The sequence below is a fragment of the Oncorhynchus mykiss genome, chromosome 18 (assembly GCF_013265735.2).
Source record: "Oncorhynchus mykiss isolate Arlee chromosome 18, USDA_OmykA_1.1, whole genome shotgun sequence".
Taxonomy (NCBI): Eukaryota; Metazoa; Chordata; class Actinopteri; order Salmoniformes; family Salmonidae; genus Oncorhynchus; species Oncorhynchus mykiss.
Window position 1 is genome coordinate 51,211,998 of NC_048582.1, and position 23,251 is coordinate 51,235,248.

A 23,251-nucleotide genomic window follows, 5' to 3' on the forward strand; every position below is an offset into this window, starting at 1 on the left:
ATAATTAAATTGAATCCAGAAATAGAAATGATTGGAGTGGAGGAAAGCAATATGCCTATTTGATATTCCAAATGACCTCCATGGCAACCAAAAACTTGATAGCAATAAATGTTTTCCCAATTATTAAGATCTATAGAACCTTTTGATCCTTATTGAAAGGGCATACCCTTGAAGAGTGCAGAGGATATTGTGCACTGTGTGTCCTTGCTGCATATTGTATGAGGATATTTATGGCGTTAGTGTTTGTGCTTTGTAGGGTTCCGTAAGCTACAGTATAATTATGAGGTTTTGGCACCACCATGTGGCATTGGACATGACTTCTACAGTTCATAAGGTGGAAAAAGACTATACTAGTCTCAACATAGCTTTCACTTATCACCTTCTTTCTGATAAGTAACCATGAATGGTATCCCAGCAGCATACCACCCTGCATCCCACTGCTGGCTTGCTTCTGAAGCTAAGCAGGGTTGGTCCTGGTTGGGAGACCTGGTCTCGATGCTGCTGGAAGTGGTGTTGGAGAGCTAGTAGGAGGAACTCTTTCCTCAGGTCTAAAAAAATATCCCAATACCTCATTCGGAAGTTAGATGGGTGTCCTGACTCTCTGTGGTCACTAAAGATCCCATGGCACTTATTGTAAGAGCAGGGGTGTTAACCCTTGTGTCCTGGCTAAATTCCCAAGCTGTCCCTCATACCATAAGTCACCTAATCATCCCCAGTTTACAATTGTCTCATTCATCTCCTGTAACTATTCCCCAGGTTGTTGGTGTAATTGAGAATGTGTTCTCAGTCAGTTTACCTGATTAAATGAAGAATGGCAGACAAAGATAGGAAGCTATGGATGATTGGAACATGACCAAATATTCCTGTCATATCACACCCGTGAGGTTTAGGAGACCAAATGTGTCTTCATTGGATCAGCATCAAAGTTATTTAAAACCACTAAATTATGAATAGGTGCATTAGCTGTCATAGTAGCAACCTTTTCTCCATTGAGGCAACAGTGCATTTAGGCTGCCATATTTAACTTAGCCAGCTACTGTATCAGAATAGTTTCTTCTCCACTGTGTAGTTGAAAAAAGTAGAAGGGACTTGTTGAGAAAGAGAGAAGACAGGGAGGTGGTGGTGATAGGTGACAGACAGCAGGATTGGAAAAGGTCAATCAGTCAAAAACTTTAATGTGGCAATTCAAGTAACAAACAATTTCGAGGACCATACACCCCCTGCTCCTCATCACCCCTGTCGCTGCTTGTGTCTGGGGTGAGCCTTACAGAACACAAATAGACGACCCCGCCGTACCACAAAGAAGCAATCTTTACAGCGCCGTTTCAGAGCGCTCTTGGTTTTCATCCCTGAAGTGGGCTGGAGGCAGGCCAGGTGCTGACACTGGCCTAGGAGGGAGCCACCATCCTGGGGAGAAGATCGAGGAGAAGAGGCCAGGGGCTGGATGGGTCTACCCGGGGTCAGGAGTACTCTGGCTGGGTAGGATGTAAGGGAGGAGAGGCAGCGGGAGATGGTGGTGGCAGTGCTAGGGTAGATCCGGCTGAGGGTGATCTGGGTTAGATGGCAGGTTAGGGAGCTGACGATGCGGTATAACAGGAGTGGTGCCATGGTGTCACCAACACCTGTCTGGAGAGAGAGAGAACATATATTTTGGTTCACTTGCTTGGAGTTGTTTTCACCCGCTTGGAGTTGTGATACCTCCTTCCCATTCCTCCATTATCACTGAACATGACAGGTGAACGCAATAGATGAAAAGCTATCCAGCCCTTTCAGCTACGAGTGGTGCTGGAGAGGAGGCAAACGTAATGCAGATAAAAATATAATGTGCAGTGTTTATTGCGCTTTACTTATCCTGGAGAATATACATTTTTGTATGCTCTAGCAGCAGATTCCAGCTAGCTTTACAGCGCATGATTCATGCTCGATTCTCAAGGCCAGCCACGATCGTCCTTCCAACTGCCCGATTAGGCAAATGCAAAGTACCATTACTTGATCAGAATAACTTTCTGAATGTAACTGAATATGCACCAACCTTTCATCTACAAGAACGGATTAGATAGGGGAATAAACCCCTGAAATGCACCGTATAATCAAAACAACACTTCCGAAGGACTTCTCTAGCAGAGCTATCGCTTCTTCCTGGCTGTGACGTAAGTGACTTTGAGAACGGTCACACGAACGTTAGCAGTTTCTGTGTTGGTTCTTCACATACTTTCTCGCTTTAATTTCAACAGTAACGCGTTGCTGAATTGATCAACTACCACATCTTTACAATAATCCAATCCTTAATATGATAATGATGTTACTGTTGGTTGCAAACGATTCGTGAATAATATAATGGGATTCCCGGCACTTGGACCAGGCGGACGTATTTGGAGGGCGGAGAATCTCCCTATTCTTTGCAAAGCCTCCTGGGTACAGAGTCCATTGTAAACATGGCGGTCGCGCTGCGTCGGATTCTGTCCTTCAGTAGAAATGCTAAAGTGTTTGTATCACCTTTGAAAACATCGGCGCTTTCTGTACAGCGCTACAGTCTAGAAGTGTCGACCACTGGAGAGCAAGTTACCCACACTGGACAGGTAAGTTAAGGCTCTAACGTTAGGCTTGTGTGTGTTTGCTTCCCCGAAAATATGTCATTTTGCTACTAACTGACGGCACACACTTGCACCGCGACCAAACATTTGGCATAGTGTTAGATGTTGGTGTTATCAATTAGGATTTGCTCCCTTGGTCCGACTTTGAGTTAGCTGCTCACCCACTATAGTAGTGGGGTTTTCACAGTCGGTAGGCATTGCCACTTCGGCCAAGACAAAGCTAGTCAGAGCAAAGGCAGATGACACTTTAGCTAACTAGCTGGATTGTCATTGTACATAGCTACCTGTATGCTATGTTATTGATGGTTGTGATGAAACTAAACTGGGATCATGTAATGTATGTACATGTGATCAGTTATCTCGTATCTACAGTGCCGTTTCAAAGTATTCATACCCCTTGGATTTCTTCACATTTAAATGGGACAAAGTGAGATTAAAATGTTTTATTTTTTTTGTGAACAAGCTACTCAAAATACTGTCATGTCAAAGTGGAAAAAAAAATCGAACAAAATTAATTAATTAATGAAGCAATAAGGCGTGTGGTATATTGGCCATATACCACAACCCCCTGAGGTGCCTTATTGCTATTATAAACTGGTTATCAACGTAATTAGAGCAGTACAAATAATTGTTTTTGTTATACATGTGGTCTGATATAGCACGGCTGTCAACCAATCAGCATTCAGGGCTCGAACCACCCAGTTTATAATACAAATTAGATCACTAAAATATAGTTGTATTCATCCAATTTGCTTAGGCAAGCCTACATTAGTTCAGGAGTACAATGTGGCTTAACAAATCACATAATGGACTCACTGTGTGAATAAAATAATAATAATAATAATAATAATAATAGGGGTTGACATGATTTTTCTCATCTTTTTTCTAACTCTTCCTCTGTCCCCCATACATACATCTGTCAGGTCCCTCAGTCAAGTATTGAATTTCATTCACAGATTAAACTACAAAGACCAGGGAGCTTTTTGAAAGCGTTGTAAAGAAGGGCAGTGATTGGTAGATTCGTAACAATAACAAATCAGACATTAAATATCTATTTAAGCATGGTCAAGTTAATAATTATCCTGTGGATGATGTATTAAACCACCCAGACACATCAAAGATAGTCGTCCTTCTGAACTGAGCTTCAGGACAGGAATGAAACTGCTCAGAGATGTTACCATGAGGCCATTGGTGATTTTAAAACCGCTACAGAGTTCAGTGGCTGTGAAGAAAATTGAGGATGGATCAACAACATTCTAGTGACTCTACAATAATGACTTAAAAGACCAGAGGGAAAAGTAGAATGAAAATATTCCAAAACATTAATCTTGTATGCAACAAGGCAATCAAGTAATGCTGTGACAAAACTGCCAAGGAATACACTTTTATCCTAAATGCAAAGCCTTTATGCTTGACATTGGCAAATATTGGGGTGTTTTTTTAGGATAGAAATACATGGGATGGAGCTAAACACAGGCAAAATCCTAGAGGAAAACCTAGTTCAGTCTGCTTTCAGCAGGACAATAACCTACAACACAAGGCCAAATCTACACTGGAGTTGCTTACCAAGAAGACAGTACATGTTCCTGAGTGGCCAAGTTACAGTTTTGACTTAAATCTGCCTGAAAATCTATGTCAAAGAAATTGTTGTCTAGCCATGATCCCCATGTCTTAACAGAGCGTTCAAGACATTTGAAAAAATTGATGGGCTACTATTGCACAATCTAGGTATGTAAAGCTCTTAGAGACACAGCTGTAATCACTGCCAAATGTGTTTATAACATGTATTGACTCTGGAAGCTGGATACATTTGCAAATACTATATTTTAGTTATATCATTTATATAAATATTTTTAAAATGTTGCCATTTTTCTTCCAATTTGACAGAGTATTTTGTGTATATTGTTGGGGAAAAAATGACAATTAAATCCATTTGAATCCCGCTAACTAATTGTAACACAATAAAATGTGAAGAAATCCAAGGGGTATGAATACTTATGCAAGGCACTGTAGATCATAATCCCTGCTATATCTGGTTGTACTAGCGATGTTCCTAATCAGTGTCTGTCTGGTGTTTCAGGTGTATGATGAAAAGGATCCCAGGCGGGCCAGGTTCGTGGGACGACAGAAAGAGGTAAAACTACATCCAGTCTGGAAGGGCATCACTGGCAACCATGGGACTTCAGTGTAGAATAATCAAATGGTTAAGGGGGCTGTTGATTCATATAACAACCTGTTGAAATACGGCCTAAAGCCGGGCATTGATAGATTTACAATGCGTATCTTGAGCAGTCGACTGAGAGTGAATGTTTACTACAATACAGAGTGGACTACAATGCTGTGTGTTTCCAGGTGAACAAGAACTTTGCCATCAAGCTGGTGGCTGAGGAGCCGGTCAGTGGCGTTGAGGCCAGAGTGGTGTCATGTGACGGGGGTGGAGGAGCACTAGGCCACCCCAAAGTCTATATCAACCTGGTAATAATTTCTTTAGTATACACTAGTTAGTCTACATGACCGTGAAGTGTACTCTGGCTAGTGGTTATACATTTCTCTGAAGAGTACACTAGCTATTCTACATGTCCCCGAGGTGCACACTAGCTAGAGTAGTGTCGTGATGAGGGTGGAGGAGCCCTGGGCCACCCAAGAGTCTACATCAACCTGGTAATGCTCATAAGCTCTGACCACATTACAAGCACAAGAGAGGGCGTAGCGATATTGTTTAAAAAAAAACCCATCTTAAATCGAGTTCACATGACACATGCAAGAACGGCATTGCACCAAGCAAGCCATTGTTTTTCAATGGGGGTGTGCTTTGGAGTCGGTGCCACTTCTGGGTTCAAGTAAATTGAACTTTAACCTCAAGCTGCGCCTGACCTCATGGCACGCTTGGTGGCTTGCGCGAATCAAGTGAATAGGCCTTTACATCAGGTAGAGTTCCTGTTTTTCAGCTTCACGCTACACAGTGAATTGGTCTATTTGATGTGACATCCACTGTGCTAATGTCTGCTGTTTTCTGTCTGTGTTTCTCCAGGATAAAGAAACTAAAGTGGGCACATGTGGCTACTGTGGACTGCAGTTCAAACAGACCCATCATCATTGAGACTTGTTCTCAGTCAATCTTGCTCTGTTTAGTGTTATTCTGGTTAATAAATGATATCTGCTATTCTCCTGTCTCTGTATGAGTTCCTATGAGTGGGGGGGGGGGGGGGTATGCATATGGAAGCTTTGACAGTTGGTAAATGCCTAGTCTTAGCACACAGACCCAAATCAAGGTTCCCAGGAGAGACTAGTAAATGTCACAATGGTAATTGCAATGAGTTGTATTTCTGGACCCTGCAGAAAAACATCTGGGATTTTTACACGTTTACAGTTCCCCATCCCACTGCCAGAGGGCAGCATTGGCTGACTTGTCAAAAGTGTTCATGCAATAAATAATTCAGTGAAACAACAAGGTGAAAGACAGACAGGGTGTTGTGGTTACTGTAGAAGCTGTGATGTGGTTAGTTTTGACAAGGGACTAAAGAGTTATTCTATGTGTGTGGCAACAACACAAGGGCTTATTAAAGAGTTATTCTGTGTGTGTGGCAACACCAGGGCTTATTAAAGAGTTATTCTGTGTGTGTGGCAACACCAGGGCTTATTAAAGAGTTATTCTGTGTGTGTGGCAACACAAGGGCTTATTAAAGAGTTATTCTGTGTGTGTGGCAACAACACCAGGGCTTATTAAAGAGTTATTCTGTGTGTGTGGCAACAACACCAGGGCTTATTAAAGAGTTATTCTGTTCAAGTTGCACTTCCAGTGCTGGTATCTTAATTTTTCATTAGACATATCCACCAACGTAGCAAAACAAACTGCAGCTGGACCAGAACATAGCAGCACATATTGCTCTTCATTGTAATCTGAGGGCTAATATTAGTACTATGAATGCCAGTCTCTCTTGGCTGAGTTGAGGAAATACTGACTGCTTGTTTTTCTAATTTGTTGGAATTTCCAAATAGTTTGCGTAGTCAACTTACACACAAACTTACCCCACCAGACATACCACCAGGGGTCTTTTCATAGTCCCCAGGTCCAGAACAAATTCAAGTAACAGTGTTATACAGGACCATGAGTGCATGGAACTCCCATCTTATACACCGCAAGTGAATAGCAAACTTGGTTTCAAAAAACAAACAAAGCAATGCCTCTCCCCCATGTGGCCTACTTGTGTGTCTGTACTGACATGTGTAATTGATAGATACACACTACTTTTAAATATATGTCAATTGTAAAGAATTTTGTCTGTAATGTATTTTTCATTATGTGTCAGACCCCAGGAAGGCGAGCTGTCTCCATTGGCTAATGGGGATCCAAATAAATCAAATGAAAACCATATCAGCACATAATCACTTTTATTCCAGCATTGTTCATACATGCACAACAAGGCATGATACTCGATAGTCACATTGGATGGTGTAAATAAAATCTAAAATATGTTTTAATTTGAGTAAACTATCAATGCGGTTAATTAATCTAAAAAATATTGCAATTGTAAACTTTGAATGCCTAAGCAATAGTTAAAATGGGGGTAGACCCCATATGAAGGCCCTCTTCACAGGGACCAGGGATATCCTTAAAGGACTCCTCCTGCATTCATCCAGCCCTCCACTCCCCCTTACTCCCAGGGGCGGACTGGGGCTAAAATTCAGCCCTGGCAATTCAGCCACAGCAGCCCACATCACTCCTAGACTTATTGTTACAGCCTGAATTCAACATTGATTAAATATAATTGTTCTCTCTCACTCATCTACACAAAATGACAAAGTGAAACCATGTTTTTTGAATTGTTAGCAATTTATTGAAAATACAGAAATATCTAATTTACGTGAGTATGCACAACCCTGAGTCAATACATTTACTCCTGAGGTGCTGACTTGCTGCACCCTCGACAACTACTGTGATTATTATTATTTGACCATGCTGGTCATTTATGAACATTTGAACATCTTGGCCATGTTCTGTTATAATCTCCACCCAGCACAGCCAGAAGAGGACTGGCCACCCCTCATAGCCTGGTTCCTCTCTAGGTTTCTTCCTAGGTTTTGGCCTGTCTAGGGAGTTTTTCCTAGCCACCGTGCTTCTACACCTACATTGCTTGTTGTTTGGGGTTTTAGGCTGGGTTTCTGTACAGCACTTTGAGATATCAGCTGATGTATCTAGGGCTATATATATATAAATATATATATATGCCTGTTCAGGGGCAGAATGACAGATTTGTACCTTGTCAGCTCGGGGATTTGAACTTGCAACCCTCCGGTTGCTAGTCCAACACTCTAACCACTAGGCTACCCCATAATGACAAAGGCAAAAACAGGTTTTAATAAATGTTTGCAAAAACAAAAGTAACTTATTTACATAAGTATTCAGACCCTTTGCTGTGAGATTCGAAATTGAGCTCAGGTGCATCCTGTTTCCATTGATCGTCCTTGAGATGTTTCTACAACTTTAGTCCACCTGTGGTAAATTGCATTAATTGGACATGATTTGGAAAGGCACACACCTGTCAATATAAGGTCCGACAGTTGACAGTGCGTATCAGAGCAAAAACCAATGCACTAGGCTACATATAATTCAATTTCAGAAAACAGAGAGAGACTGCCTGTTCCTTGATGGTTTGGCTGTAGCCAATGGCTACATGAAGGAATCGTCAGTCTCTCTCTCTCCCTCTGTTTCCTTTCATTGAATTCAATATGCAACCTTCTGTGTTTGTCAAAGAACGATGCCGGGACTAGTTTATGTGGATGCGGATTTCCAGCATTGTGCTTCGTTTGACAGTGCCTGTATGCGTATCTTTCTGCCAAGAAGTGACGGGCCTTTCAGCAAATGAAATAAGTGGGAGATAGGCCTTCAGTGCTGTGGCTATGTAGTGTAGTCTTAACACCAGAGTCACTTGTTACTACAGCTCATAAACTCACTTGTTACTACAGCTCATAAACTCACTTGCTGGGCTGAAGTGACTGAGATTCAGAAGTGGATAAATATTGATTAAACAAAATACACAGACAGTTCCCGAATTGACCTTTATTGATATACCTGGTGACTTGTGGTTGGTAAAAAGCACTGAATAAATGTCTAGTAGATGGCTATTGCCTTACCTATGTGTTATAAAAGCCAATCTAATGGCTTGTTAGGCTATAATGCAAGTACCCTAGCGTCTAAATGTTCTCCCGAATCCCCCTTACCTAATTAGCCTACTATTGTAGGTATGAAATATATTTCATACAATTCACAGCCAGAATATTAGTCCTAACTGGCAGTAGTACACTACATGATCTGTGTCAGTGTGCGTGTGTGTCTTTCTCTGTTTTCTTCCTACCTCACTACACCACAGCATCTGATCTGTCATTTCTCACAGACACACCACTCGGACTAGCAGAACCAGAACTTTTAGCAAAATAAGTTGGTTAATTTCACACATTTAGCAGTGTCGGCCTCAAGCCCTTTTTTGGTCTCTAACTTTTTTGGCGTTACCCTACCGTTTAGGGCATCCTAGCCCCGCAAGTGACTTTTCTTATCAGCTGTATGCATACATGTTCTATGTGTTGTCTTAGGAATTCAACATTCTCTGTGTTGGTCTTGCCAACCCCCATTGTCACACCTCTGAGGAGCAAAGGTTACATCCTGTAGATCTGATATATGATTGGAGGTTAACTTTGCAGTAATACTATTGGTCAACACCTCAGGTTTTCAATCCAAACAACTCAGATGCTTATAAAAGGTTAATTTTTCTTTCTCTTGTTTGTTCCTGACCTGCTGTGATGAGATACTCTTTCTTTCTCTTTCCACCCCATGGACTTTTGGGGGCATGGCCTTTCAGGCTATGGTTTCTCTCTCTCTCTCTCTCTCTCTCTCTCTCTCTCTCTCTTTGACCATGCTCTGAAAAATGCCTTGTAACGCTTGTTAATGCCTTGTAACTTAAGATTGAGGCCTTGTATGTGAATCCATTCGTTTTACAATGTAATTAAATACACTTGTATTTAGAATCTTCATTACCTATTAGTGTAACTCAACCATAGTCTCTTGCATATTGCTAATCATCTTTATGGATTCAGATACAATTGTTAATAGGCTAATGGCTTAGTCTTATTAGTAGTTGCATATGAGGTATTTACGATATCACTACATCCGTTTTCTGTTTTGACTGAGTGACTGACAGAGTCAGAGCGAGTCTTACTCGCCTTGATGATCCGCATTTGACTTTGAATGCGAATTTGCGCCACCTCAGCTCAGCCAGCCTATCTTGGTAGGGGAGCCGGCCGTTGCCCACTGGTCAGCCAAATGCTCAATATAGATGATTATGGCAACAGAGAAATAGCACAAAAGTAATTTAAAAAAAAAGGCTCATGGGCCGCCAGGCCGTGTCCAGTATTTTTTGTAGATTATAAACTCAGCAAAAAAAGAAACGTCCCTTTTCAGGACCCTGTCTTTCAAAGATAATTGATAACTATGCCACTTTGTTTACATACTCATCTCATATGTATATACTGCACTCAATACCATCTACTGTATCTTGCCTATGCCGCTCTGTACCATCACTCATTCATATATCTGTATGTACATATTCTTTATCCCCTTACACTTGTGTCTATAAGGTAGTAGTTTTGGAATTGTTAGCTAGATTACTTGTTGGTTATTACTGCATTGTCGGAACTAGAAGCACAAGCATTTCGCTACACTCACATTAACATCTGCTAACCATGTGTATGTGACAAATAAAATTTGATTTGATGATTTGATTTATTTAATTCGTAAAAATCCAAATAACTTCGCAGATCTTCATTGTAAAGGGTTTAAACACTGTTTCCCATGCTTGTTCAATGAACCATAAACAATTAATGAACATGCACCTGTGGAACGGTTGTTAAGACACTAACAGCTTTCAGACGGTAGGTAATTAAGGTCACAGTTATGAAAACTTAGGACACTGAAGAGGCCTTTCTACTGACTGAAAAACACAATAATAAAGATGCACAGGGTCCCTACTTATCCGCATTAACGTGCCTTAGGCATGCTGCAAGGAGGCATGAGGACTGCAGATGTGGCCAGGGCAATAAATTGCAATGTCTGTACTGTGAGACACCAAAGACAGTGCTACAGGGAGACAGGATGGACAGCTGATTGTCCTCGTAGTGGCAGACCACGTGTAACAACACCTGCACAGGATCGGTACATCCGAAAAACACATGCGGGACAGGTACAAGATGGCAACAACAACTGCCTGAGTTACACCAGGAATGCACAATCCCTCCATCAGTGCTCAGACTGTCCGAAATAGGCTGAGAGAGGCTGGACGAAAAATCCTAATAGTATCCGTAAAGTTCGTAGAAACATGTCAAACGATGTTTATAATCAATCCTCAGGTTGTTTTTAGTCATAATAATCAATACTATTTCAACCGGACAATAACGTCATCAATATAAAAGGTAAACAAGAAACCGCGCTCTCGGTCGTGCGCATTAAAAAGCTCTGGGCCACTGCAGTGTCCAGTCGTTCAGAGAGGTCTTACTCATTCAGAGAGGTCTTACTCCCTAATTTTTCAGAATACAAGCCTGAAACCATTTCTAAAGACTGTTGACATCTAGTGGAAGCCATAGGAATTGCCATTTGAGTCCTAAGTCAATGGATACTGTAATGGCATTCAATAGAAAACTACAAACGTTAAAAAAATCCCACTTCCTGGATTAATTTTTCTCAGGTTTTCGCCTGACAAATCAGTTCAGTTATACTCACATACATTATTTGAACTGTTTTGGAAACTTTAGAGTGTTTTCTATCCAAGTGTTTTCTATCCATATTCTATCCATATGCATATCCTAGCTTCTGGGCCTGAGTAGCAGGCAGTTTACTTTGGGCACGCTTTTAATCTGGAATTGAAAATAGTGCCAGACAGGAATGTCAGTGTTCTGCCATAGCCAGCGAAGAGCCCGGATCTGAATCCCATTCAGCATGCTTGGGACCTGTTGGATCGGAGGCTGAGGGCTAAGGACATTCCCCCCAGAAATGTCCGGGAGCTTGCAGATGCCTTGGTGGAAGAGTGGGGTAACATCTCACAGCAAGAACTGGCAAATCTGGTGCAGTCCATGAGGAGGAGATGCACTGCAGTACTTAATGCAGCTGGTGACCACACCCTTTGTTGAGGGACAAATTATTCAATTTTTGTTAGTCACATGTCTGTTGAACTTGTTCAGTTTATGTCTCAGTTGTTGAACCTTGTTATGTTCATACAAATATTTACACATGTTAAGTTTGCTGAAAATAAAACGGCGTTGACAGTGAGAGGACATTTCTTTTTTTTGCCAGTTTCGACCAGCCCAGAGTAATAAATGATGGTGTGGCCTTTCTGGCATTTGCCAGAATTGACAGACAGCCAATCCGCCCATGCTCACTCCCACATTTCCGAGCCTGTAAGTCAGCTGCCCTCTACCACCTCTTGAAGATGTCAGGGGAGCTCCAGTCTGATAGAGAACAGCCGTGTGGAACAATACATGTTTGAAGAAGATCATATATATATTTCAGCAGCCTTATTCTCCATAGACTGGTGCATGCCAAATTGGCCCAGGCAGAGTGTAGTAGGGCTGGGCTACAGATACAGACAGACAGTGCTAGAGCTATCCTGTCCCGGTCTGGCGATGCAGGCAGCCATTGGAACTGCGTTTTCCACACCATGGCACTCAGGTTGGGAGGAGAGCATCCAAGCTGATATAATTGGTCTTGGTGACACAGGAAGAGAGGGTTTGATGCTATGGTAAGAGGGTAAGACTCATTCATAGTCAGACCAGGGATGGGTGATTGAAAGAGAGAAGAGGAGGCCATTGTTAGAAAGGATGTTCGGTCAGGGTTAGGGAGTTGAGAGGTTGAAAGGCGTGGAGGTTTTAGTGAGACACACACTGGTTGGTTAAGAGGTGTGTGTGTATAGGTTGCAGGTGCTTGGCTGGTTGGGGCATTGCTCTGAGCGAAATCTTCAGATGAAACTGAGCATATGAATTGTGTTGAATAAAACAGCACCTTTTTCAATTATTCATCCCTCTAAAATACTCTGACCAGCTAATAGATATAGAGATGCAATACTGAGAGGAATCTGTAGGTAGAATTAAAGACTGTTATCAAATTCTTTAGTCAAACGTATTTTAGTCTGATGTGCAATTAAGCTTATTTTCACTGTCTAAGATGAGTGCAAGCTGTCAAATCACTTTTTTTTTAATAGAAAGAGAAAACGCATAGAAATGTTATTGACAGGAAATGTTGTTATAGAAGGAGTATGATTTACACAGCAATCCTTCCATCCGGCTTTTATTTAATAATGAGACCTTTTTGAGAATATCTTCAAAGTTCTGTTGTTTCATATGCAGACAAAGGAAAGTGAAGGTATGTTTTTTGTGTGGAGAACAGGTTAGTAAAATTCTCCAATAGATTCCTCTATGCAGAAGATAATGAGGATAAATGCCATTGAATTTCCTCTCTACACACACGCAAACATACACACACACACACACACACACCACACACACACACACACACACACACACACACACACTCTCGCTCGCTCTTTCCCTCTATAATCACTGCATTCTCAACATAAAATACAATTTCTCACCGTTTAATTGCCCCATTAAAAGATTGTACCTCTAAGATCTGTCACATTATTGAGCCTCCAGCCTTACTAAGGAGCGACCCCTGCTCTCACTTTAGTCAATTATCTAACCTTCACTTTCATAAAGTCACACTGGGTCTAATCTGCCCATAGACACAGTTCTAGGATCAGCTCACCATCCTTCAATCCTAACCTTTACCATTAAGCGTATAAAACTCATAACTGACCATAGATCATTGTCTTGGAGGGACTTCCTCCTACTCAGCTGAAGTAACAGACTACAGACGTGACCTTTATCATGTAGACAATGTGACATGTTCTAGTGCCAGGGACAGAGAGGGTAGCTGGGGGAAGCAGACACCTCCGCTAAGGGGGGTGACGTGACAGAGTCTGGAGAGAGAGTTAGCTCTCAGCACTCTGATAGCCTCATACGATTTGAGTGTGTGTGTGTGTGACAGGACACAGGAAAGAATGGTGTGGCCTTGGTGTGTGTCTGGAAGGGGGGGAGAGAGTGTGCATTCTTATAAGTGTGTGTGTGTGTGTGTGTGTGTGTGTGTGTGTGTGTGTGTGTGTGTGTGTGTGTGTGTGTGTGTGTGTGTGTGTGTGTGTGTGTGTGTGTGTGTGTGTGTGTGTGTGTGTGTGTGTGTGTGTGTGTGTGTGTGTGTGTGTGTGCGTGCGTGCGTGTGTGTGTATGTGTGCGTGTGCGTGCGTGCGTGTGTGTACGTAGGTGCGTGTGTGTGTGTGAATGAGGCTGTTGAGAGGGCTAGGTGTTAGACTGAAGGTGTAGACAGCATAGGAGAAGTCAATAGAATGCTCTTAAAGGAATGAACTTCTTCCTCCCCTGGAGTCTGCAGTAACACCCTTCCACATACCTTCCAAGTTAGATATTCTGAAAAGACTGACCGTGAACTATAAACAGGGCTACCACCTTATTGTGGGAGATGGAATGAAATTCTATTATAATGATCACAATATATACATGAATGTTGTACATAGTTCCACCCATATACAGCGCCCTCTGGAATTCTTCAGACCCCTTGACTTTTTCCACATTTTGTTACGGTACAGCCTTTTTCTAAAATGCATAAAATAAAACAAATCCCTCAGCAATCTACACACATTTTTGCTAATGTTTAAAAAAAAGCAAAAACAGAAATACTTTATTTATATGGAGTCCACCTGTGGTAAATTCAATTGATTGGACATGATTTGGAAAGGCACACACCTGTCTATATGAGATCCGAACAGTTGACAGTGCATAACAGAGCAAAAACCAAGCCATGATGTCGAAGGAATTGTTCCGAGACCGCATTGTGTCGAGGCACAGATCTGGGGAAGGGTACCAACAAATATCTGCAGCATTGAAGGTCCCCAAGAACACAGTGTCCTCCATCCTTCTTAAATGGAAGAACTTTGGAACCACCGAGACTCTTCCTAGAGCTGGCCGCCCAGCCAGACCTGAGCAATCGGGGAGAAGGGCCTTGGTCAGGTGAGGTGACCAAGAACCCGATGGTCACTCTGACAAAGGTCTAGAGTTCCTCTGTGGAGATGGAAGAACCTTCCAGAAGAACAACCATCTCTGCAGCACTCCACCAATCAGGCCTTTATGGTAGAGTGGCCAGCCAGAAGCCACTCCTCAGTAAAAGGTACATGACAGCCCGCTTGGAGTTTGCCAAAAGGCACCTAAAAACTCTCAGACCATGAGAAACAAGATTTTCTGGTCTGATGAAACCAAGATGGAACTATTTGGCCTGAATGCCAAGCATCACGTCTGGAAGAAACCTGGCATCATCCCTACGGTGAAGCATGGTGGTGGCAGCATCATGCTGTGGGGATGTTTTTCAGGGGCAGGAACTGGGAGACGAATCAGGATGGAGGAGTGGAGAAAAGTACAGAGAGATCCTTGATGAAAACCTGCTCCAGAGTGCTCAGGTCCTCAGTCGGGGGTGAAGGTTCACCTTCCAACAGGACAACGACCCTAAGCAGACAGGCAAGACAAGGCAGGAGTGGCTTTGGGACAAGTCTCCGAATGTCCTTGAGTGGCCCAGCCAGAGCCCGGACTTGAACCTGATCGGACATCTCTGGAGAACCCTGAAAATAGCTGTGCAGCAACACTCCCCATCCAACCTGACAGAGCTTGAGAGGATCTGCAGAGAAGAATGGAAGAAACTCCCCAAATACAGGTGTGCCAAGTTTGTAATGTCATACCCAAGTAGAATCGATGCTGTAATCGCTGCCAAAGGTGCTTCAACAAATTACTGAGTAAAGGGTATGAATACTTATGTAAATGTATATTAAACAAACAAAAGAATATTAGCAAAAAAAATTACAAACTGTTTTTGCTTCGTATACGGTATTGTGTGTTGTTTGGTGAAGGGGGAAATTATTTAATCTGTTTTAGAATAGGGCTGTAACGTAACAAAATGTGGAAAAAGTCAAGAGGTTTGAATACTTTCTGAAGGCACTATATAACTGTGAAATTGCTGTCATCTGAAGGGCTTTGCCTGTTCACGTAATTATATTTATACGGTTCCACCACTTACAAAAATCTAAATGTAAAGGCAGACTTTATGTTGAAAGAAAGACACACTGCTCAGGCATTTGACAGATGCTTGCCTGTAAATGTTTGCATGATCCGTCCCCACAGGGTGTGCAATGGGTGGGCTGTTTTATTTACTGGTGTGAAACAGACAAGCTAACATCAGGTCCGACCTGTCTCTGCTGCTCTACTAGACTGGGGCATTAAACACACTATGGCTTAATTGCATTATCTGGCCCACAGAGCATGGTGTCGTGTGGGAGAAGTGGGAGAAGTGGGAGAAGTGAGAGAGAGAGAGAGAGAGAGAGAGAGAGAGAGAGAGAGAGAGAGAGAGAGATGAGAGGCAGGGTGGGATATATTGTTTGTGTGTCTAGACTATGTCTATGGTTGAAGTTGATGAGGGGGGAAGTGAAGGGGGAGAGGAGGGGGGAGAAGAGAGGGTGAGAGGAGAGGAGGGGATGACAGAGAGGAAGGAGAGGCGCAAAAGGATGAGAGAATTTAGCAAGAGTAGAGGTACTGTAAGAGAGGAGGAGGAGAGGAGAAAGGAACGGAAGGAAAGACAGAGGATGTCAGAGGAGGGTAAGGAGGGTGAAAGGACGAGGAGAGGATGGAGAACAGATTCACATCTCCACTGGACAGACAGAGACATGGAACACATGCAGTATTGAACTTAACTCATAGTGAGAAAACCTTCAAGTTGCCACTCAGCAGTGCAGTGCTCTGCAAGATAGGCTAGTGCTCTCCAGTACTTGGGGCCCCTGTCCCCGCAGCTGATGAGGGTGCAAACAGGTACTCCAGTCCCATTAAGCGCACTCTCCCTCTCTCCTCCCATCACTTCATATCTTTGCCCTCACATCTCCTCTCACCTCAGAGCTAAACGGCATAGATGGTATAAGCACACTGAACTTTGGGGGTTAATTTTTTACCTTTCGATATATGCGTATTATTGTGTGCTTTGGCTCATTGTAGAGTTCTCGTTCGGGGTTGGGAGTTTATCATCTCACAAATTGCAATTGAATAAAATGGAATGATAGCCTAGAGCAACATTTCAGAGATTGTCTATTGTATAGGATAATCACCACACCACTTGTATCATCCTTAGTTAGCTCTCTGTGAATAAGACTAGAGGATTGTTTGTTATAGTATGGCTCCATTCATCGTGCTCAAGAAAGTAAACTTTACAGGAAGAGCCAGATGTCATTATTTATCATCTTACATCTAATTTATTTATGAAACAGAAAAAGAATGGAATTCTCGGTTGAATTCTTCTTGAATTATTTACACTGAAATGGTTAATTCCATACAAGGCCTCAGAAGATCTCGGCTCTGTTCTGTTTAATACTTTATTATCTTTCCTAAACCGAAAACACAGGAGAAAGGAAGAGAGAGGGAAAAGTAGTTTATCCATCCTGGACCCTATAATTGTTCTTCAACTCTTATTTAGGAAGCGTTTATGGAACATTTTAGGATGCCTAAAATTCGTGAAGTTATGTTGAATAATGTATTGTTTTTGACAACTTAAGGTTTTTGGGATATTGTAGGATTTTAGGGTGGGAAAGCTATTGCTGTAGGTCTATAATGTTATATCTTACTAAATTGGCTTGATGCAACGACATTAATTAAGCATCTTATAAAGTGATAATTATATGACAGGTGGGATAATTCAAAGAATCAAAATAAGTCCATGATGTAGGCCTTTACTATATATATTTACAAGATGTTTACCTGATCGAATTTCAAATGATTTGTATCAATATTATTCATCCATTCGATTTCTCTCATGCCATGTATTATTCAAACTGTTGAAAAGTCTCACTCAACCCTCGGGTTGAATGGCATCATGTCATGTATCTCTTAAAATGTTAGGCCTAGGCTACTCCTATCCCTTCAGCGGGAAAAAGATATTGCATGAAGTCAGTGGAGATAAAGCTATTAGATTAAGAAGTGTGTTAAGGAGCTCAACTCTTCGCTAATGGAGGATATTCTATAATGGAGTATATTTTATCATGACCCGTTTAGAGAGCGGTGGATGCGCAGCTCATGGTCCCAGGTTGATGCAGTCAAAAGCCGCCTAATGAAAAGAGACGCATCGCTGATTGCTGCTATATCTGGGCCCGCTGTGGAAGTGGCATCGATTTAACAATTTAGCAGCCCTGTCCTCTGTGTTGGAATTAGTCACGGCTCAACGATGCCCAGCTTGCCGCCTTTTACACACACACACACACACACACACACACACACACACACACACACACAAATGATGGAGAAATATCCTACACTCTCTCTCGCACTCCAAGGTGCATTAATTGAGGAACTATATGTGCAAAATATTTAGTCTTGGAGGAAATTGAAATTTCAATACAAAATGTAAAATAAATCTAGAAATATAATAGGTAAAAATATGGTTATTATTATATACACATATATACATATTGAATGTCATTACTAGGCTATGATATATGTGCATGTGATTTAGTAGATGTTGGTTTACGCGACACAATTTCAGCACCATGGAGAGCTAACACAAGGCACCCATAAAGGTTAATCTTTTCAATTTTGCATTAATAACAAATTTAAGATAGTTGCATTTGCAAAACGTAGGCTACAGGCTGGTCAACAACGTACCCTGTTTCAGCACCATGGAGAGCGAACGCAAGGCGAAATCACACTCAACAGAGAACATCATTCTGCAAAAAAAACAATTGTTTATTTCCGTGACTCATCAACTGCAATCGGACTTTAGTGCAAGAAGTGTGAAATACGTCTATCAGATGTGATCATAAGCAAAACATACTGTATATTATGCACTACTTGGTTTAAGAGGAAACATTGTGCTGTCATGCTTCAGGTTATTATTATAAGAGGTCTGGAAAAGGTGTACACCACTAGGATACTCTGTGTCTCCACTTCCCAGATCATGAAACAACATATTATCAGTGTGTTTTAGTGATTCAACAATCCAGAACTGTTTAATCTGTTGAATGTGGGGGATCATTTTACTGGGAGAATGGGTAGGCTACTACTTTGCTTTTCTTAGTGTCTAAAGGGATTGAATCCCTCTTTTTCCACTCATTTAAAAATGCATTTAAAGTGAAAGTAGTCTGAATTTGATATTTATGCAAAACGTCATTGTTCTGATGTTTGTCATTATAACGTCATTATACTGCCGTTTATGTGCATTCACGAATTGACATTTTTCTAAAACAAAAAAAGGCATGGAAGCATGTAGTATCATAAGGAGTTCAGATAGCCTTCTGCACAGGTTGAGTTAATTCAAATGGTGAGAGGATAGCAGTCTCTGTATGTCTCTCTAAGGAAGTCGATACATACTGCAAAGACGAGGTAACATGTTCAACAGAGTTCTGCCTTCCATCGCCTATCCATTTAACCCAATCCACACCCTGTCCATGGCTGACTTGGACAGCACAGGTTTAAAGGAACTCTGTCTGAACAGGGGGTCGTGGAAGACCCCGTCCACCCAATCTCTCAGAGTAGCCACTGGCGAGTCCTGCTGCTCAGCCGCTCTCACCTTCAGGTTGGGTACTTCGGTCAGATACCCCCCTGGGGAGAGGGCCTCGCTGGGGGTGGCTGTGTGCATGCATGGAGGGAACTCAGGTTGGATAGCAGCAGTTTGTGCAATGGACCAGATGTTAGGTTTGCTGCTCTCTGTACTTCGCAGGTCCCGTTGAGTGTAGAATGAGTTGGTTGTTCGGTCGTGGTCTGGTGTGTTTTTGAGGCAATCTGCTGACTGTGGCAATCGTTCATTCCCGTGTCGGAGTGTGTCTGGGGTATGTGTGAGTGGGCTGTTGGAAGGGTCTTTGGGGTGGTGGCGCTGGTCCGGTGGTGTGTGTACTGGGGTGTCTTTGGTGTGAAACGGGTGTTTAGGGTCGCAGTCAGAACCATCTGACTCCAGCAGATCAAAGTCCTCCAGGTCACTCTGTTTTAGGTCCACACACCTCCCCGTTACAGAGTCTACAACCAAAAAATACAAAGATGTTTTAACAATCACAAAATTGACAGGACGGATAGAAAGCAACTTCCATATAAATGAATGGGAAGCCATTTTAACAGCCAGGTCACTCCTGATACCAGTCAGTATTCGACGTCCATCCATGTCTGAGGATGTCAGGAGATGACGTGGAAACCAGCCACTTGGGGAAACAGTAAGCATCTGCCTCTGATTCCAAAGGTTGAACGTTTGAATCCTGCGATAGCCTATCCCATACCTTAACCATTCAGAGTTAATGCCTCACCTTAAGAATTTGGAGTTAATGCCTGAACTTAACCATAAACACTTTGAAATTTGATGTTTGGAACAACTTCCAAATTTCAAGTTTGAGAAACATGGATGAACATCTGATTCTGAGTTGACTGTGAGAGCGGGTAGCATGTTAATGGGTTCGTCTAGTTAATTATATAAATCTATGGTACACATGCACTCACCATCAACATCTATCTCGCGTTTGATTGGCTCCTCCTCTTGCGATCCCTCCACACCATCACTGTCATCTTCACAGCCCCTCTCATCAGAGCTTTTATTGGCTCGTGGTGACCATGTGACTTTGTTCTCCTTCTTCAACCTCCGCCGTGCATTGGCAAACCACGTGGACACCTGAATGAACAAACACATTAATAAATCATTACATATTTGATCAAGTCCCAAGCCTACTGTTGTGGCCCTGAGCACGGCACTTAACCCCTAAACCTGCTCCAGGGGCATCGTATGTATGTGTATTTGGGTCTTTAGGAGGCTTTAGGATAAAGCAGAAGACACATTTCTGTGGGATGTAATCTTCTTCTGTGATTAACCAGTGCCTAGTACTCCTCGATCGAGCATGTACTGTAACACATGATAAGTTCAGAAGAGCTCCAACTAACATATTCATCCCCAAACACTGAGCCAGTTGTTACCTGTGTAAGTGTCATCTTGGTGATGATGGCCAGCATGATCTTCTCTCCCTTGGTGGGATACGGGTTCTTCTGGTGCTCCTGCAGCCAGGCCTTCAGAGTGCTGGTGGTCTCCCTGGTGGCGTTCTTCCTCCGTGCTGCGGCACTGTCCACAGATGACCCATACCTGGGAGAAGGGAGGTGAGGGGAGTGGTGTCAGAATAGGAGTGAATTTGACAGAGAAACTCTTCCAAATATTGCATTTTTCACATTATGTTGAATGGACCTAATATGTGCTGGAGCTTCGTTGTATTTCTTCCTCCTTGTACTTGGTGTTTGACATATATGTTCAAGAGATATGCATGTGTAAATGGAACTATGTTATGCATCAATGCCTTATTCCTTATTTCTCATATTTAGATCATATTTTGATGTTTACAAGAATTACAAGTTATTTAGAAACAGATAACATAGTAGTAGACATACCCATATCGGTCATATGGATACTGCCCAAATGCGTAATCATATGGATAGTATGCAGGGGTTTGAGAGGCCCCCACATGTGCAGACGCTCCATCTTTGGACTCCAAGGTTCCCTGCAGATATGAAATCAAAAGACTTTCATTGACATAACTTGACAAAACCTTTAAAAAACGGAGTCAATTATGTTTTGTTTAGTCTACTTTGCTCACCACAGATATGGATCAGTCCAGTGCGCACGAATTGGACAAAGGTTTGTCCTTTTTTATTTTCGCTGACATGACCAATTAAATGAAAAAAAGAAGAAAAAAAGAAAAAAAAGAAGGAAAGTCAATATAGAAAAAAAAGCCTACCTACCCTGGCATACAGAGCTGTTGCGTCGCCTCCGCAGGTGCCATAGTACCCTTGGCTCTTTCCATAGCCAGCTCCATACACACCCAGACCTATAGCCGGGGTTGGTATCTCCTGGCCCGGGGAGCCGAGCAGCCTGCTCTCGTACGCTGGGCACCGAAGAGGCTGGGGAGAGGGATGCGTCACACCTGAGTCCAGGAGAGACCTTCCGCCAGGCTCGAAGCAGCTGGCCAAAGAGCTCGTGCTCATGAGGAACTGGCGCGAAAACAAGAAAACATTATTTAGTACAAATATAGACAATACGCAATACATGAGCACAAAACGCAAAAGGCTACCAATAAATCACAGTTATTTTGTAAAAAAAAAAAAAAAAACGTAGGCTATATGATGTATCTGCAAAACCGGAGACACTAGCTTATAAAGTACAGAAACAAACAATGTTTTCCTTCACCACACTTTCAAGTTTCTTCTAATTTAGTGAAAAACGCATTACCTGGTGTGTGGGTGAATAGGGGTATCCTAGCTGCGGGTAAGCCATGATATCAAACATCAGTGAATATCGGCAAACTTTAAAGGATCAAGCACCGGCACAATGTCCAACTGTCACTCATCAATGCATCAGGATCAAGTAGCCCGTAGACGCTGATCTAAGGTCAGTTCCGAAGAAGGAATCTGGGTAAGTTACACGTGTGCTAGATCTGTGCGTAAAGGTAACTTTGACTAAATCAAATCAACACCAAGACACACTGCTTTCCACTGCGGGTAACGTGCCTGCACCCAATATTTGGTTTGTAATGAACAGTCTGCTTCAGCTGTTCTTCGGCTCTTCTATTGAGGTATTAGAGAAATATCAGCTATAGAGCAATTCTCCCTTGGGATGTTTTTTTGGGGATGGCTCAGGTGTCCAGGTCGGTTGACGGTTGGTGACGCGCTGAATTAATGAATATGTTTACCGTCCAGTCAGTCTGGTGAAACACATTATTTGCAGTCCAAAGAGGCAGGGATGTTGTGATCTATGATCCACAAACCAACCATGCCACTCCTGATGCGCTCTCTGCTTTTAACTCGCCTGTCTCTCTGACGTCACATGGACTCCGGCGTGTACAACTACTGGTCATCTCCTTCAGCATATTTAGTTCAGGACCTTCGATTTAGCCCCGTTTCGTGGAGAAATACAAATGTGTAAAATAATACACTATATATTAAATCAATTAAAAGTGGTCGAAATGCATCATTGAGTTAGAAAAGCCTACTTTCATTGAGAAAACAAAAACGAAGGTATAGGCCTAAATTCCTCCGAATTATTTTGAAGAATAAACGTATAAGAGTCTGCTTTCGTTGAACTACAAGACAGGAAAGAAAATACAACTATATAACTCTGGGCAGTTTCTCCAAACTGTCTAAAACCATAGACTCCTTCCCGTTATTGCCGGTGTCTGTGAACGACAGACCTGCTCGCTTAAAGATTTTTGTTTCCACACGAGCGCACACACCGCCCCGGGGTCCCGGTAAATATAATGAGGATGTGTTCAAATCGCTCCCTTCCTCCCTCCCTCTCTCCCTCCGACGCACACACACACACACACACACACACGCACGCACGCACGCACGCACGCACACACACACACACACACACACACACACACACACACACACACACACACACTACATCAGAGGTGGAACAAGGAATGATGTGAAAGCTCTATCGCAGATGATTGATGACTATGAAATGATATTAGCATAATAGCTTTTTATTCCTGTAGTTTAGA

At 42.4% G+C, this 23,251-nt stretch overlaps 3 protein-coding genes across 4 annotated transcripts; 1 reads left to right on the top strand and 2 right to left on the bottom strand.

Moving 5' to 3' along the window:
• Positions 1-1,153: 1,153 nt before the first annotated feature.
• LOC110496463 (39S ribosomal protein L36, mitochondrial) lies at positions 1,154-2,401 on the bottom strand. 2 transcript variants are annotated; one of them, XR_002469558.2, is made up of 2 exons: positions 2,033-2,401; positions 1,154-1,626 (listed from the first exon to the last, which is right to left on the bottom strand). XR_002469558.2 is itself a non-coding variant. In XM_021572390.2 (2 exons), exon 2 carries the CDS (start codon positions 1,606-1,608, stop codon positions 1,231-1,233), a length of 378 nt encoding a protein of 125 aa, XP_021428065.1. In that variant the 5' UTR covers positions 1,609-1,626; positions 1,866-2,132; the 3' UTR covers positions 1,154-1,230. The 2 variants fall into 2 exon arrangements, 1 of the variants encoding a protein (XP_021428065.1); XM_021572390.2 differs by having other exon boundaries at positions 1,866-2,132.
• LOC110496462 (NADH dehydrogenase [ubiquinone] iron-sulfur protein 6, mitochondrial) lies at positions 2,157-5,760 on the top strand. The gene is made up of 4 exons (XM_021572389.2): positions 2,157-2,579; positions 4,675-4,728; positions 4,947-5,069; positions 5,626-5,760. Exons 1-4 carry the CDS (start codon positions 2,436-2,438, stop codon positions 5,692-5,694), a joined length of 390 nt encoding a protein of 129 aa, XP_021428064.1. The 5' UTR covers positions 2,157-2,435; the 3' UTR covers positions 5,695-5,760.
• A 12,720-nt stretch (positions 5,761-18,480) lies between these two features.
• Positions 18,481-22,931, bottom strand: LOC110496464 (iroquois-class homeodomain protein irx-4-A-like). Its single transcript, XM_021572391.2, has 6 exons — positions 21,976-22,931; positions 21,489-21,737; positions 21,138-21,247; positions 20,676-20,838; positions 20,208-20,376; positions 18,481-19,736 (listed from the first exon to the last, which is right to left on the bottom strand). Exons 1-6 carry the CDS (start codon positions 22,030-22,032, stop codon positions 19,141-19,143), a joined length of 1,344 nt encoding a protein of 447 aa, XP_021428066.2. The 5' UTR covers positions 22,033-22,931; the 3' UTR covers positions 18,481-19,140.
• Between the last annotated feature and the right edge of the window lie 320 nt (positions 22,932-23,251).